At 34.8% G+C, this 18,520-nt stretch overlaps 1 protein-coding gene and 1 non-coding gene across 2 annotated transcripts; both read left to right on the forward strand.

The window, feature by feature from the left end:
- The first annotated feature begins 3,724 nt into the window (after positions 1-3,724).
- Positions 3,725-5,053, forward strand: LOC18429202 (Tetratricopeptide repeat (TPR)-like superfamily protein). The gene has a single exon (XM_006838493.4). The coding sequence runs from the start codon at positions 3,725-3,727 to the stop codon at positions 4,841-4,843; it is 1,119 nt and encodes a 372-aa protein (XP_006838556.1). The 3' UTR covers positions 4,844-5,053.
- Positions 4,747-17,271, forward strand: LOC18429204 (putative pectate lyase 4). Its single transcript, XR_016051538.1, has 6 exons — positions 4,747-4,869; positions 5,597-5,686; positions 14,804-15,154; positions 16,162-16,370; positions 16,567-16,634; positions 16,778-17,271. It is a non-coding gene; the product is annotated as a putative pectate lyase 4 (transcript).
- The last annotated feature ends 1,249 nt before the right edge of the window (positions 17,272-18,520 follow it).

An 18,520-nucleotide genomic window follows, 5' to 3' on the forward strand; every position in this document is an offset into this window, starting at 1 on the left:
GCAAGCGAAGCTGCCCCACACACTTATCCTTTGGACTCTGAGACCTATAATTAAAGATGTAGATAGAGGCGCTATCTTTGGACTGTCTTAAGTTGGCTGAATTTATCGAGCTTTCAAGTTGAAGAGCACGTCATTGAGTTATGTTAAACTTTTGAACTGAAAACATGTCATTGAGCACCACCACACTATCCTCATGCATTGTTTTCTATGCTGAAATTATTTTTTGTTAAGACTAGAACAAGCATACTGCTTTTGGTGAAACTTAAATAGTGCGATTTGACCAAAGTGATTATGTGAAACTGTGTTATTCACATACATTGTTTTTGTGGCATTATCATTTGAAAGATTCACGATTGGGCAAAAAAATGAGTTGGTCCTATTCCCCTTTATAATTATATAAATAGATTGCCTACGAAATAATGATTCAAATCAAATTTAAAATTCTGGACTTCGGGGAATAATTTCTGTTGCACTAGGAGTGACACAGATGCGTTTCTTTTTCTCCATATATTGTTTAATGGAAACTACCTATTTTCTCTTGTGCATTGTCTGTAGGCATTGTTTTTGCTTATGGACAAACTGGTAGTCGAAAGACTCACTCTATGCGCGGAATAACTGCTGAACCTGGTGTTATTCCTCTTGTTGTTCGTGATTTATTTTGTTATGTAGAGGTATTATGTTATGCCGACTTATTATAAGATGATGGCACATACGCTTTTTGGGGTTGTTCTTGAAAGATTTGAATTTGTAGAAAAAGAATTAAAATTCAAACATGAAATGAGGTCGTGATCGTCAGATCTACCCAAATTCAATATGGGTTGTTGGGCTTATATCTTCTTATTAGCTGGCCGACTACCAGTAGTATCTTCCATATATATATATATATATATATATATATATATATATATATATATATATATATATATATATATATATATATATATATATATATAGAGCAATGATTTTGTGCGATCGTTGTATAGTTATATGATGCAACAACCTTAAAAAACCATTTTATGGCCATTTGTTTGATCCAAAATTTGAAATGTACAATCTTTTTATTCTAATGAACAATTACAAAAATTAAAAATTTAAAAACACAATTTAGAAAGTATTTTTTGAGCCTTGTTAACATAAGCCGTTCATTTTTGTGAGATGCTTAGATCTAGGCTTAGAAGGATTTTTTCATTTTCAATTCTTTTGGATGGCTTTATTATCATTAGATGAACAATGTTAAAAAAGAAAAAAATAATTTTGAGTTTACAAATGCTAAGATCTTGAAATTCACAAAATGAATTGTTTAGATTCGTTTTTAGAGGGGACTCATTTTAACCAGGGTCAAATTGAACTTTTTTTTGATTGATTATTGAGATGAAGAGTGGGATTGATTATTGAGATGTAGAGTGTGTGTGTAAAAAATTTTGGATCATACAAATACCAATTTTTTAAAAGTGTCGTTACATTATAGTACGATACAATCGTTGTAGTAGATGATTGCTCGAAAGAAAGACCCCATATGCACCTGGTTCATCCATCCACCCCGTATGATAAAGGAAAGATTCCTCGGGTAGGTCAAAGAGAGCTGGGGAAGGATCATCCCATAGGCTTGTTCTCTCAGGGTCAGTGGTGGGTAGTGTGCCTTCTTTTAATGCTTTTTCTGATCGACATTAAGCTTTCGCAGTCAATATCTTATGACGATGTAATTAATTGGGTATCATGATCACCTGCCGAAGAACCCTCTCCTTTCCTGGTCAGTCCAGCCAAGTTAGTCTCGATCAATTGTGTTTGATTCGATCTACTATTTGGGGGAAGCATAATCGACCCCCTTGCTTCTAATCATAGTTAGCAAGTCGGGAACTCTCAATAAATCGGCTTACCTTAAAATCGGGAGAAAAATTGTTTTTATTTTAAAAAGTCGAATGAAAAAATCTGATAAAAAATACGGATTGGCAAAAATACTTCATATAAAGATATTGCCAATATATCGGATTAGGCTAAAAAAATTGGACTCAAAAAATCGGATAAGTTAAAATGTTAGAAAATTTGAAATTATAAAAAATAAAAATTATGTCAAAGCCATCAATAATTAATCTATTCATAAAAACTTTACTAGACTAATATAATTAAGTCAATTAATTTAGATGACTCATGACTCTCATCCGGTTATAGCTTGTACATCATCTGGTACTTGAGGGCAAACATTTATATCATTCCCTTGTTCTCTTGACAAGTGATATTTGAATCTTGTCATCCTTAAAGAAAATCCTTCACCACAAAAATTACAATATAATTTGTGTCATCTTTATTCACAAGAATCCCAAAATAGATCTTTTGACCTAACCATTGTATATTCTTTCTTGTTTTTTAATAAAAAAAAGAAGAATATATGATTACACACACATTAAGCGTTTATGCTATTTAATAAAAAATAAAATAATAAGTTCATGATAAATACACCATATGAATTTCTTCATTAAATGTTTTAACAACCATCACACCTACTTAGTATATACCAAAAAAATACATATAAATTTTCACATTAAATACTTTCAAAAAAGATTATACGTACTTAAATACACACCAAAAAATAGACCATATATTTGTTCACCTTAAATCAAATATATCTATAAACATATGAAGATCTTGAAAACAGACGGTGTAGATAATATGTTGTAAAATGTACTATTTTTTGAACTTAAAATATTTTTATTTTTTATAGTCATACATCTCGATGTCGAGATGATCAATCAAAGAGTTTTTCAGCATTAAAACTACTTTTTCTAATGATTTTTGAGGTGCATCCGCAGCTCTACAATATAAGGCGGCATCCTTACGAAAACGTTTTCCAAAAAGTAAACCGAAGGCAAAGTGGTAAACGGAGAACAGAAGGCAAACCTGCGATCAGCGAACTATCTATCTCCCTTGTCTTTCGAGAAGGTAAACCCTGTTTTTCAAAGAAGGTAAACCCTAAATCTTGAAGACTTTTTGCAATATAAGGTTACATCTCTCTCTCTCTATCTCTTTTAAGAAGGTAAACCCTAAATCGAACGGCGAACTCTAAGAAGTGGAAGCAGAAACCCTAAATCGAAAGGGCAAATGCAGCATTTCAGCAGCTAAATCGAAAGGGCAAATGAAGCATTTAGTCCGATAAGGTATTTGTAAGGCAAATGATTTTCTTTACTCATTATTTTTTTAGCAAAATCATACTGCACACAGTATTTTCTTGTTGCTCACTATTTAGGAAAATAATTGTTTTTCTTTCTAAAAAAAATTACAATTAAAAAAAAAAAAAACCGTTTTTTTTATCCCGTTTTTTGTTCCTCATAAAAAACACGTTTTATGAAAAAGGCGTTTTTTGGCGAAGTTTTAAAAAAGACGGCGTTCAAAACGTTTTTTGAAAAAATCGGCGATTAATAGCCGATTTGCTAACTATGCTTCTAATACGCCGAATTCTTTCTTCCCCTTCAGGTCCAGCCACTCGACCTCTTCAGAGCAGCGATTACATCATAACTTGGTCTCCTCACGATATTTAGAGGTGTTCCTTACTTGTACAGTTGTCACTTTATACAAACCTCACCCAGACAAATTTCCATAGGTTCGAGATTTTAGTTGATTCTTGGGGGCTGAGGAATCCAAAATTTCGATTCAATCACAAATATTGAATTCACTCGAACTCTCGTTTTCTTGTTCGATCTCTCTCAGTGACTTCTAACGTGTGACTTCTATGGGAGTGTTGTACCAGTTCGGCATCATCATCACTCGAACCAATAAGCTCAGAAGCCCTAATTTCAAGTTCATTAACAATAGCTTATCTTACTGCACTTCTTCCTCTCCTCCCTCTCATCCTTCACCCCAAAACCATAGATCTAGAACTCCTCTAGAGAAACAGTTCGAGTCATGGATCCACAAGCTCAAACCAGGCTTCACCCCACAAGACGTAGACGATGCCCTAAGAAACCAGTCAGATCCTGACCTAGCCCTAGATATCTTCCGATGGACCTCAAACCAGCGCCATTACCGCCATACCGATCTCACCTACTACACAATGCTTCGTATTCTCGCCTCTGAGAACCGATTCAAGCAGATAGAAACCCTAATTGCAGAGGTCATGGCCGGAGCCTGCAGCCCTAGCCCACCCCTCTTCAACACGATTATCAATCATTTTTGCAAGAGAAAGCTCTTGGGCCAAGCCATCGATGCTTTCAAGAAAATGCAAAGAGACCCGAATTGTAAACTGACACTGCAGACCTACACAATGATACTCAATTCGGTGTTGCAGAAGTTCACGAAGCTCAATGTTTCTTGCATTTATCTCCACACTGTGAGGTCCCTCGTGAGACAGATGAAAGCTACAGGCATCGTGCCTGATACTTTCACATTGAATTTGGTTATCAAGGCTTATTCGAAATGTCTCGAAATGGATGAGGCGATTAGGGTTTTTAAGGAGATGGTTTTGTATGGGTGTGAACCTGATGCCTATACATACAATTATATATCAAAAGGTCTTTGTGAGAAGGGGAGAGTGAGTCAAGGACTGAAGTTTTTCAGAGAGATGAGAGAGAAAGGGTTTGTTCCTAGTAGTAGTGCCTTTATGATTGTTATATGTAGTTTGGCATTGGAGAGAAGGTTTGATGAGGCAATTGAGGTGCTCTTTGATATGTTGGGCAATTCAATGGTGCCTGATTTTCTCACTTATAAGACTGTGTTGGAGGGATTGGGAAGAGAGGGGAGAGAAAAACAGGCATATGAGCTTTTAGAGGAGTTAAAGAAGAAGGAGGGCTTAATGGATTTGAAGACTTATTCAAGCCTTTTGAATTGCTTGCATTTACTTGATGCAGAATAGGCTTGGGCTTTCTCAGTCCTTTTCTTGTGAGGTTTCCTTTACTATGAACTAATTTAGTGCCAAAATTCTTTAATTTTGGTCTATGAGATGTTTGACAATGTCCATATATTTTTGGGCCTAATGTCTCTGTTTAGCTTCTGAAATGACACCCCTTGTTAATCTCGAAGAGAAAGGAGAAGAAATACTATGTTTTTTTTTTGTTTTGGTAAATCCGTGAAGGAGAAGGCTCTCTAGCCATTTTTCATTAATAAAAGATAGAAAATAATTACATTTATACTATTTTACAAACCTACAATAGGATAATTGTGTCAGATCATGAAGTATATTTGTGATTCAATATAAGTATTCTGGGTTTTTGGTTAGTATTCTTCTTTGTTTCTTTCTTTAATATATTGGCCGTGACATTTTGAGGAGAAGGCGCACCCTTTACTTTCTCTCCATTTAATGCCAGTAAGAGTTTAAATTGTAAATAAGGGAAATCATATTAGAATTTGATTTCACTGGTAAACCATTTTCAAAAGAAATTTCATTGGTAAACTAGTTCACCCTATAGAAAGTCAAAGCAAATATTTTCTTTAAAAAGAAAAATAAAACAAAAACAAACAACCACATGCAATGTGGACAAATCTTGATCCTTCTATATGTAAATTTTAAACTGAACTAAAATATTGTTGAGAAGGTTGATAACTACAAAGCTTGAATGCAAGAATGTAAAAATTTTTCCCCTCTATCTATCTCTCTTCTAATTTTCAGATAGAGTATTTGGTGAGGAATGCAACAGTGTTGATATCTACAAAGCTAGAACCAAAGATATTGTTGGATCGTCTGTGTGTGACTTCAATGGTACCTATGGATTGCAGGCTTTATTTGTCCTGGAATTTTTCATTTGTTGAATTCAAGTGTTTCATTCCTTGATTACAATGAGTATTGTTGGTTTTATTATAGTGCAAGATGTAAATTCATGACTAAACAAATGGCATTTTTTTTAATGCCTACTTGAGAAAAACCATTCATATTTCATTATGAAAAGTATCTGCAGTATTGGCTGTGTTTCCCTTATCGGGGTCGACATACATGGGTTTGGGCTGCCAGTTTATTCATAGGATGATATGTTCACATGGTTTTAGTGATCAATGCTACTCTCTGGTGCTGTTTACTTTTGTAATTTTATTTTGTCTTATGGATGCCAATTCTGTGTTTTCAGAAAGGTAGTAATGTGATTGTATTTCTAGTAGGTTATTTTGTTGTTCTATATTGTACAGAGAAATTATAACGTTTGGCTTCATAATACGCCATGCACTATAAATTACTCATTTCACCATGATAGGGCCTATGGCTCTTTTTTTTGTTTTTTGAAACATAAAGTTATCATCATTTCACACAAGCTACTACAATCTTGAGACATTAGAGAACCTTGTGAAACAATTTAAGTGATCCTTTCAACTTCAATCTCGATATTGCCAAGCAAAGCTTGTGATAACATAACCAGCATCACTAACACACACAAACTCAGGGATCACTCTCCCCTGTCAATTCTTTTTTAAAATAAGCAAGCGAAGCTGCCTCACACACTTCTCCTTTGGATTGGTACAATCTTGAGACATTAGAGAACCTTGTGAAAAAATTTAAGTGATCCTTTCAACTTCAATCTCGATACTGCCAAGCAAACCTTGTGATAAAATAACCAGCATCACTAACACACACAAACTCAGGATCACTCTCCTCTGTCAATTCTTTTTTAAAATAATCAAGCAAAGCTGCCCCCACACACTTCTCCTTTGGATTGGTACAATCTTGAGACATTAGAGAACCTTGTGAAAAAATTTAAGTGATCCTTTCAACTTCAATCTCGATATTGCCAAGCAAACCTTGTGATAAAATAACCAGCATCACTAACACACACAAACTCAGGGATCACTCTCCTCTGTCAATTCTTTTTTAAGATAAGCAAGCGAAGCTGCCCCATACACTTCTCCTTCTATGCTGAAATTATTTTCTGTTAAGACTAGAAAAAGCATACGGCTTTTGGTGAAACTTAAATAGTGTGATTTGACCAAAGTGATTATGTTGAACTGTGTTATTCACATTCATTGATTTTGTGGCATTATCATTTGAAAGATTCACGATTGGGCAAAAAATGAGTTGGTCCTATTCCCCTTTATAGTTATATAAATAGATTGCCTACAAAAGAATGATTCAAATCAAATTTAAAATTCTGAACTTCGGGGAATAATTTCTGTTGCACAAGGAGTGACACAGATGCGTTTCTTTTTCTCCATATTCTGTTTAATGGGAGCTACCTATTTTCTCTTGTGCATTGTCTGTAGGCATTGGTTTTGCTTATGGACAAACTGGTAGTGGAAAGACTCACTCTATGCGCGGAACAACTGCTGAACCTGGTGTTATTCCTCTTGCTGTTTGTGATTTATTTGTTTTGTAGAGGAGGTGTTACGTTATGCCGACTTATTATAAGATGATGGCACATATGCTTTTCGGGGTTGTTCTTGAATGATACACTGACCCAGACTTTTTCAATTGCTTCTGAAGTATTATGTTTTCTTATCCTCCTATGAGTATGTCATTCATATTTCTAAAAAGAAAATTGAAGGGAAATGTTAATATAAACCAATGGACTAGGAGAAAAACCATACAACATTGGGTCTTCACTGTTCAATGAATTTGGGACAATGATGGAGCAAGTGTGGGTTTTACTTGGGCATGGAATGACCCCAAAGGTGAATCCCACTCTTTCTCAAACACTTTTCATTTTAATGAATGGATTGATGATCAATGGATTATGAGTTTCCTGTAGTCTAGGGTTTTATAGTTTCCCTTTCATTGCTAATTCAAGGTCTGTTTCGCGATCTGAGTCTGTGGGATGTGTAACATGAATAATGTGGTAAAAACCTTATAGGTGAGAAGTCGCTTCTTGATTGTTTCTCCAATTAGTTTCGATATCAACATTCTTGCATTCTAGCTTTGTAGGTATCAACCTTCTCGACAATATTTTACTTCAATTTAAAATTTACATATAGAAGGATCAAGATTTGTCCACATTGCATGTGGTTGTTTGTTTTTGTTTTATTTTTCTTTTTAAAGAAAATTTTTGCTTTGACTTTCTATAGGATGAATTGGTTTACCAATGAAATTTCTTTTGAGAAACCCACTGGTTTACCAGTGAAATCAAATTCTAAATATAATTTCCCATATTCACAATTTAAACTCTTACCGGCATTAAATGGAGAGAAACTAAAGTGTGCATCTTCTCTTCAAAATGTCACGGTCAATATATTAAAGAAAGGAACAAGAAGAATACTAACCAAAAACCCAGAATGCTTATATTGAATCACAAATATACTTCATGATCTGATGCAATTATCTTATTGTAGGTTTGTAAAATAGTATAAATGTGATTTTTTTCTATCTTCTATTAATGAAAAATGGCTAGAGAGCCTTCCCCCTCACTGATTTACCCAACAAAAACAAAACCATAGTATTTCTTCTCCTTTCTCTTCGAGATTAACAAGGGGTGTCATTTCAAAAGCTAAACAGAGACATTAGGCCCAAAAATATATGGACATTGTCAAACATCTCATAGACCAAAATCAATCACTCTCTACATCTCAATAATCAATCCCACTGTTCATCTCAATAATCAATCCAAAAAAAAGTTCAATTTGACCCTGGTTAAAATGAGTCCCCTCTAAAAACGAATCTAAACAATTCATTTTGTGAATTTCAAGATCTTAGCATTTATAAACTCAATTTTTTTTTTTCTTTTTTAACATTGTTCATCTAATGATAATAAAGCCATCAAAAAAATTTGAAAATGAAAAAATCCTTCTAAGCCTAGATCTAAGCATCTCACCAAAATGAACGATCTATGTTAAAACAACCTCTTCTGATGAAATTTTTGAGGTAGGCTCTAATTTGATCATTTAGAGCCTCAACTCTATATAAACTTTTCCCTATATATATATATATATATATATATATATATATATATATATATATATATATATATGGAAGATACTATTGGTAGCCGGCGGGCTAACAGGAAGATATGAGCCCAAATTCAAATCACTTGAATTTTAATTTTAATTTTTTTCTTGGTAGCCGACCATCACGACGTCATTTCGTGTTTGAATTTTAATTTTTTTCTACAAATTCAAATCACTTGAAATTTTAGGCATGTGTTCTTCTCATCAAGGTGCTCTCTTACTAACCAATTCTGAAACCAGCCATGTATAATGGCATGGGTTTACAAACCCCTAGGGGTTCTGGTACAAATGGGTATATACAGAGGAATACGTTTTTTGTGAAGCCAAAGAGCGCTAGGGTTGAGACCAACGAGTTTAGGAGCGATCAGGGAATCGGAGGTGTGAACAAAGCAAACAAGGAAATTTTAGGTCATGATAAGAAACGCCAGATCCAATTGAAATTGGTGTTGCTTGAGGAAACCTTAGCCGATCAGGGTTATGCGGAGGATGAGATTCTTGACGAGTTACACGAGGCGAAAAAGAGGTTCGAGGCTGAGTCTGAGGAGGTGGAGGATGGTGGAATTAACACTACCAATAAGTAATTTCCTTTTAGTGGTTTTTAAACCTGTTATTGATTTTAAGTTTTTGATGGAATTCTCTTTTTCTTTGTGTTTTAGGGGCTATTGCTTTGTGTTTCCTTTCTGTTTGTTAACTTGCCTTTTTTTTTACCTTATTTTTGTTTTCTCTCTATACTCTTGGTTTCTATGAGTTACTTGCTTAAATTTCATCTTTTAATTGAGTGTGTGGGGATTGGGCCTATTCTGGCTTTTTTTTTAAAAAAAAATGTATATGGGATTGGAATCAACATACCTGAGGTTATTTTTTATGCCGAAATCCGATATAATGGCTGATGATTCAGAGTGTTTGATTTCTTTCCTTGCACAATTGAATTTTGAGGTGTACATTTTGTGTATGAATACATGGATGCTGTGCAAACTCTTATACCACAGCGTGATATTGTATAATCTTACAATTTTAATGAAATAAAAAGTTTCCAATCAAAAGAAAAAAAAAATGAAGTAAATTTTTTTTAGAACTATTTTTTTAGTCACTTGGAGCACAAATTCAAACCTATTCCCTCCCTCTGCAATTCTAATTTTTCATGAATCAAATGCTACTGAGAGTGTTGGTTGGTCTATGAATTGTTTGATCTTCAATCTTGCGCGTTCTATGTCTGTTCTGACTTAGCTTTTGTGCTTTTTATTAATTAATTTTATCTAGCTTCAAGATCAATGTCTGTTTTTTTACATATCTTGGTTCCCTGTCATTTCCATGTCATTCCATGTATAGCATTTACCCACTCTGTAATTGTTTAGAAAGAAATTAAGGAAAAAAGATGTTTATCATATGGTTTAAACTATATATAGGGTTTTCTCCAATCACATAGCATGTAGGTTGACTTGGTTCCTCACATGCGTTTATCTTAACTTGCATGATATTGGGTTTTATGTATATTTTAAGCTCAGTGAAGAATAGGGCTTTATGATATTTTATACCAGAACTTGACATCTGATGCATGCGTACATTTGAGAAAGGCTTCCAGAATTATCTCGTCATTCATAGGGACTTTGTATGTTATTAGCAATTCTCGTTTGTGTGTGTGAATGTGTTTTCTTTATTTTTCTTTCGGAAGTTACAATCTAGTGCAGTATTGATGAAATTAAATTTTATAAATTTGATTACAGGTGTATTATAGACAAAATACTATGTATACAGAACTAGTTAAACTCAAAAGAATATTGTTGGAGCTTTGAACAAAGTGCATCCAAGTGTTCCTTATTTGGCTAATATATCAGAGAACTCTTGTGTGCACGCACCCTTTTCCAGTGTTTTTGAGGAGCAAAACTTACCATTCTTGATCTTTTCATTGCCAATTTTCCAGATACTTCTCCCAGTGATCTTCCCTAAGTGTCTTATACTATTAAGCATTTTTTTGTTATTTTATCATTCGGTGTGGTATATATCAGGGGAAAACTGTACTTGTAAAGGTAACGTTGTGGTGTTTTACACCATCAATTTTAGTTAAACGGTGTAGATTTTAATGCAATTTCAAACCTACACTGTCTAAATAAAAGGGACTGTATACTTTAACTTTACTTCTAGTAAAACGGGTCTCTGATACACTTTCTAGTTCTGCTGGGATGTCCCATATAGTATTCCATAGGTGCAGTCTACTAGGGCCACAAACAAGATTCGATTTCCATACGAAGTTTGAAAGAAATTTTATTCACCATTGAGCCTGAGAAGTTAAATCATCGTTACTTCATTTCCTCTAGCCAGTTTTTCTGACCTCTTAACAACATTTTGCCCCTTTTCCACTCTATCAAAATCAGAAGAACCCACAGTGATCCTTTACTGGGATTCAGCAGTGTTAGTTTTATCCATTTGACTTGTTAAGCACTGCATTGGTAATAGTTAATAGTACTTGATTTTGGATTCGTAAATCTAGGTGAAAGTTTAAAGCATTCTATTTTCTAGTGTAATCGTCTTAAGTGCATGCTAGTTGTCAATCTTCCCACAGTCTATATCCATTGACAATGCATTGCGAATTAGTCAAAGTCATAATTATCATCATTCAAGCCTTATTCCAATCATTTGGGGTCAGCTACATGAATCTTATTCTTTTATTCTTCTCTATCAAGGGCCATACCCTCGTAAGACCAAAAGTCGCCATATCTTTTCTCATTACTTCTATCCATGCCCTTTTGGGCCATTCTTTTGCCCTTTTAGAATCTTCTAGTTGACACAAATTGCACCTCCTAACTGGTGTTGTACTAGGTCTACATTGCACATGGCCAATCCACTCAAGTTTACTCACCCTTATCTTATAGCTTATTAAAGCCACTCCTAAGTTCCCTCACATGTATTCATTCCAAATTCTATCATTTCTTGTCTTGCCACTCATCCATCTCAACATCTTCATCTTAGCTGCGCTCTTCCTATGAATATGTTGTTTTGGACTGCCCAACATTCCGTCCTATAAAGCATAGCTGGTCTTACAGCTGTCTTATAAAGCTTCCCCTTAAGTCTCAGTGGTGTATGCGGTGGTCACATAAATTCCGGATACACATCTCCATTTCGCCCACCTCTAATTCTATGTATGACATCTTCCTCAATCTCTCCATTCTCCTATATTATTGACCCTAGATATTGGAAACAATCTCTTTTAGGTATTTCTTGACCATCAATCTTAACGACTTCCTCATTTCTACTCTTATTATTACCAAACTTGCATCCATATATTTTGTCTTGACCCTAGAATTACTTAGAGTAACTGACCTTAAAGAAAATGTTTTTCAACTTAAAGATAAGGAACACATTTAACAGTTTCAAAAAAAATACTATTGGTAGCCGACGGTCACGACGTCATTTCGTGTTTGAATTTTAATTTTTTTCTACAAATTCAAATCACTTGAAAGTTTAGGCCTGTGCTCTTCTCATCAAGGTGCTCTCTTACTAACCAATTCTGAAACCAGCCATGTATAATGGCATGGGTTTACAAACCCCTAGGGGTTCTGGTACAAATGGGTATATACAGAGGAATACGTTTTTTGTGAAGTCAAAGAGCGCTAGGGTTGAGACGGGCATTTCACGGTCCAGCAAGGTCCTTCTTGTAGTGGTTCAATGGCGTTGCCTTATGCTCTTGTGGATGGGAGCCTTAGGGCTTTGGCGGCTCAGGCCGAGGGTTTTGGGCGCATGGCCATTGGTAGTCTCCATGGATCTCTTTACTGCGTCACCTCATTGCTAGGTCGGGTTTCCAATTTGCTTTTATTAATGCGTGTTCTCTTTCTGTTTCTGTTGATTTCTGGTGTTTGATTCAGCTGCGTTTTCTCTCTCTCTATTTCTTCTCTAGATAGATTAATTCAGCTGCATTTTCTTTCTCCCTCCCTCTAGAGTTTCCATAGATGGTTCTTGTTCAATTGGGCTACTCTCTCTCTCTGAGTTGAACAAGAGTTTCCATAGATGGTTCTTGTTCAATTGGGCTACTCTCTCTTTCTGAGATGAACAAAGTATTTTGGAACACCGATCATGGAGAGCTCTTCTGAGCTTTTAGAACTTCTTTTATATATTTTATGTTTTATATGACAGTTTCCTAAGCCAGCTTCCATTGTAATCTCATAATTGAGTTCGGGTTTTGGCTAGAACTTCACCTTTTACATACACTGCTTGTCCGAAATGATGACATAAAAACATTTTATCAGATTGTACATTAGTTAATATTAGATCAGGTTCTTGAGTAGAATATTGGATGCAACTATGCAAGTGTAGGCACTCGTGCAAAACCCTAGTAATGAGTTTTCTAGTACCCACTTGTACAATATCTTTTATCTTTTCCTTCGCAATTGGAAAGATCTGAAAAGCATGTGTAAACAAATTAGATGTATATGAACTAAGAGGTATCAATAAAGCACCTTGCATGATGGTGTGGGATATTTCCCGTAATCCTTGGGTTTCCGATGTTTGATTATGGGAAAGCAAATGTTTGCTATGTTCATATTATGTCGATGTGGTCGGACAAATTGCAAACCTGAACTAAAACCAAATTGGAGCTCCCTTGTTGCTTTGTGATCAATTTTCAGGCACATGAAGATTTGGAAGACTAGCCTCGCTAAGCTATGCTATCTTGGGATAGCCTTTATCTGGTCAGAGTGTGCCAAGCTCTATAGTGCACCCTATATTGATACATTTGGGTCTGCTGTGTTGAGTTGGTTTGTTCTCTTCATTTGAGTATTGAATCAAGTTTTGTGGATGTCTTGCCCTTACGTTTGCAGATCTGTTTAATTTTTCTTATGCTGTTGTTGATGGAATTTATGTATAAGAAATTCATGGAATTTATGTATAAGAAATTCATGGCTCTCTTGTTTCTTCCAACTATTGTTATATTTGTTTTAGAACTCCTAGAGCCCTTTTTTTTTAAAATAAATAGTACTGCCTTTGATTCAATGCTGCGAATTAGTCAGAGTCATAATCATCATCATCCAAGCCTTATCCCAATCATTTGGGGTCAGCAACTTGAATCCTATTCTTTTATTTTTCTCTATCAAGGGCCATACCCTCGTAAGACCAAAAGTCACCATATCTTTTCTCATTACTTCTATCCATGCCCTTTTGGGCCATTCCTTTGCCCTTTTAGAACCTTCTAGTTGACACAAATCTCACCTCCTAACTGGTGATATATTAGCTCTACATGGCCAACCCACTTAAGTTTACGCACCCTCATCTTATAGCTTATTAAGGCCACTCCTAAGTTCCTGCACATGTATTCATTCCAAATTCTATCCTTTCTTGTTGTACCACTCATCCATCTTAACATCTTCATCTCAGCTGCGCTTTTCCTATGATTATCTTGTTCTTGACTGCCCAACATTCCGTCCTATAAAGCATAGCTGGTCTTACAGCTGTCCTATAAAGCTTCTCCTTAAGTCTCAGTGGTGTATGTGGCTTTCACTTAAACTCCGGATACACATCTCCATTTCGCCCACCTCTAATTCTATGTATGACATCTTCCTCAATCTCTCCATTCTCTTTGATTATTGACCCTAGATATTAGAAACAATCTCTTTTAGGTATTTCTTGATCATCAATCTTAACAAGTTCCTCATTTCTACTCATATTATTACCAAACTTACATCCATATATTTTGTCTTGACCCTAGAATTAGTCAGAGTACTAACCTTAAAGAAAATGTTTTTCAACTTAAAGATAAGGATCACATTTAACAGTTTCAAAAAAAATAAAATAAAGAAAAGGATACATTTTTCAAACTTGGTTTTTTACTTTATTCTCCTTAGCAGTGGTCTTTCTGTTTATCAAGTTAATTTCCATGTCAGGTTTACTTGATTTTCTAATTTTTCGATATTGGGTTCTTTAGTAAATCAAAGTTAAAGCAGAGTTTTACTCCTTTCCTATTCTGCTTCAGAGGATAGACCTGGATCACTTCGTGATGCCTGCAGAAGAAAGGAACCATTGTGGATTGTCTTTGAAGTTTCAGGAACGATTAAACTTAACACGGGCATAAAGGTATCATCCTATAAAACAATTGATGGTCGTGGCCAAAGGGTAAAGTTGCTGGCAAGGGCTTGCAACTTAGAGAATGTGAGCATGTGATTGTATGCAACCTGGAGTTTGAAGGTGGCAGGGGTCCTGATGTTGATGCCATTCAGATAAAACCCAATTCAAGGCACATATGGATTGACCGTTGCAGTTTGCGCGATTATGATGATGGACTTATTGATATAACACGGGCTAGTACCGTTATCACGGTCTCAAGGTATGCATTTCTATCGAAGTAGTGAAAGTAGCTACGGTTTTCACATACCAAAGCAACAAATAGTAACATACAAAAGATTTTTTAGTAATTGATGAAACCTTGAAGTTGCTACCACCTGCATGAGTATGGGTGGCAGCTCATAAATACCCAAAAATTTTATGCAAAGTTGATGTGGCCATTAGAGTTTGTCTTTTTCTTTTATCTTTTTTCTTTTATTGTATTTTATTATATGTTGTGCTTATTTAGTGTGGATCCCTTAGAATGTTAAAATTTAAAATAGTGAAATTATCAGAAATATACCCTAATTTTCACCTAATTAGAAAAAAACCCCAAACTTTCATAAAGCTCGTCTATACCCTTTTTCCTCAATTTTGGGCTTTTTTGGACTAAAATAGCCTTCATGGTAGTCATATTACTGTGAAGGTCCATCACGGTACATAAAGTACCATGATAACAACATATCTTTCAAACGATGACACTAATAAGTAGTCTTGAGGCATCATGGTACTTTAAGTACCATGATTGATTGATCATCTACTACAGCACTTTTAAGTGGCGTAATTATATTTTTTTCTTTGTCCTTGTTCGAAAGCGGAAGAATATTGAGGGTGACCAGATAAACATTGCAACCAAATCCATTGCAGATATAACCCATCATTTTTCTCTCTATTTGTATCATTTTATTTAGAATCACAACATCTCTTCCTCATATTTATCTTTACATCTAGAGAGAGAACACCTTTTCTTTCTCCATAGTATTCTCCAAAAAAAAGAAAGAAAGGAGAAACACACCCACGGTTAATAATACACAGAGTCACATATTTATGTGGGTTATGTTTCTATGTTACTAGAAGGTATGAACATAGTGAAGATCCATTATACAATTGTATGATTGCCTCATATAATTATATATTCTGCATTATATCTTCCAATTGACCTTAGAGGCCTTCTCCTATGGTTTACAAAGCTATATATCGTAACAAACATGCATTTACTTTTGTCCCCAGATGCCATTTTTTTGGGCACGATAAAACAATGCTTCTTAGAGCAGATCCAACTCACATTGACGACCGATGTATTCATGTGACTATTCATCACTGTTTCTTTGATGGGACAAGGCAAAGACATCCTCGTGTGAGATTTGGGAAAGTGCATCTATACAACTACACAAGAAATTGGGGTATATATGCTGTCTGTGCAAGTGTAGAATCACAGTTCAGAATGGCTTTTAACTCCCTTTCAGTATATACCTTCTTACCAAACAAGAGAGAGAGAGAGAGTAATCTCTTATTCAAATTGCTTTCTTATAGCAGAGAAAGAGGGGTGGGGGATCCATAGTCGAAACTATTTCTTTCCAATATGTGCTTGGATTTGCTCACTTGAGTTTGATGATACGCCTTCCTAACTTGCACTTTTTTCTCAATGCAACATATATGAAGGTGGACAGAAGAAAGTGGCTTTCAAGTATCTTGAAGGGAAGGTACATCCTATTTGCAATATTGGAAAACGGTTCCGTCTCGAAAATTCTTCAATTAGAAAACCTGATCTCTTCATTTCCGTTCACTCAGGCTTGAAACTGTTCTTTGGCCTTATTTCATTGTTGAGAAACTGGTTTTTTCACAGGCAACAGATAGAGAATATGCTATGTGTGGCGGGATAGGATCCGAGGGTGACATGTTCCTTAATGCTGCTCAATCTGGATTGATGATTGAGAGTGTTGAGAAACGTGCATTCAAGCCCCAAGTGTTCTAACCAAAATGGACCATGGAACCAGCAACTGAGTCATTGAAGGATGTCATAAGTTTGTACAGGATGGCAAGCGGTGGCTCGGCCTCAAGATGCTGGTTGTGTTGCATGAGAGAGCAACTCTTTTAAGCTGTATGCATAAACGAACTATTTATTTAGGAGAGATGGATTATGGTATTGTTGGATTGGGTCAGGAGTGTAAGATAAATTGTATTCAGGTACACTAGAAAAAAAAAAAGATAAATTGTATTCAGGTGGTGATTTATACGTGTTCACCACAAAAAAATGGACGTGAAATTAGCGTAGTGTGCATGTAAAGCGCCTTAGTATATTCGTGTTTTTAAACGAAATTGTAGTTTACATACGCAAAATCATCTTGCCCCTCTCCATCTCTCAATATGTATACATGTGTGTATAAAAAGTTTATGCGAGGCCTAGACATGATAAAATGTAAGGTATGTAAAACCCCCACCTGAAAAATGTAGTTGGGGATTATAAAACCTTCAAATTCATCATCTTGGCTAATTTTGGAAGCAATCTAAGAATTACTATATGATTATTCTTGAAAGAAAAATTTTGAAGCTTAAATTGTCCAGCACTAAAACATAAAATGAACAGTGTTAAAGGCACATAAAAATTATTATGTTTATTTTTAAAATCTAATTCCTCTTTTATATTCATGTTTTTTTTGGGTAATTGTCTTTTATATTCATGTTCCATTCCTTTATATTCATGTTCCTTCTCGCCCATAAATTTTTGGATTTAAAATTGATCACAAAGATCCAAAATCTTTTTTTGGGGGAGTTGACTCACTAAAATCTTACCCCTTTTTAAGGAATAGTATATTACATAGACCATTTACTTTTAATACAATAAGGTAACAATCACTTCTGTTTGACAGATTTTAAATCGTACGGTTGTAAATTTGTCATTGGATTCAAAGTTCAGAAAAGGAAAATCTCAAACTTTATGATACATTTTAAGCCATCCAATTTGATATCTAATGGCTTGTAGCAATCATGACCTTCTTATGGAAGATAAATGGTCTTATTGTATACCATTGCTCTTTTTAATTATACATCGCCCTTTTGAAATATACATTTTTACTGGTTTTTATATGTAAAGCTCATTTATTTATCGAGCATTTCTTAGCTTTTTTCATAATGGTGGTATATTTTTATAAAAGAAAAAAATTTACATAAAATTGCAATAGCACTAATCTATTCTATGTCGTTCACGTTATTTGAACAAGGAAAATGGTTTGATAGGTTCGCACCCTATCAAAATAAGTAAAGCCACACCTATAACTCATCGAAAATTACAATTCAAGCATTGGAAAGCCTTTACATTGATCATCTCAACTTGGATATTATGGTTGTGAAAAAAAATTGGGATTTTAACTCATAAAATGGTGTATATTGTAATAAATTATCTAAATCATCCATTTTGCTTTAAAAATAAGCGTTTATATATCCACAAAATTTGTACATTTTTTTTTAGTGTTAAATTTTATTATTGGTATTGGAAATTGATTTTAGAGCCATCATGGAGATTGTCTTTGCTGAAAGTGCTTTTTGGACAAGTATTTGAGGTGAGGCTTTATTTCGTTTTCATAAAACG

Source organism: Amborella trichopoda, chromosome 3, assembly GCF_054954075.1.
Source record: "Amborella trichopoda isolate Santa Cruz 75 chromosome 3, AtrichopodaSantaCruz75HAP2 v2.0, whole genome shotgun sequence".
In the NCBI taxonomy this organism is placed as follows: domain Eukaryota; kingdom Viridiplantae; phylum Streptophyta; class Magnoliopsida; order Amborellales; family Amborellaceae; genus Amborella; species Amborella trichopoda.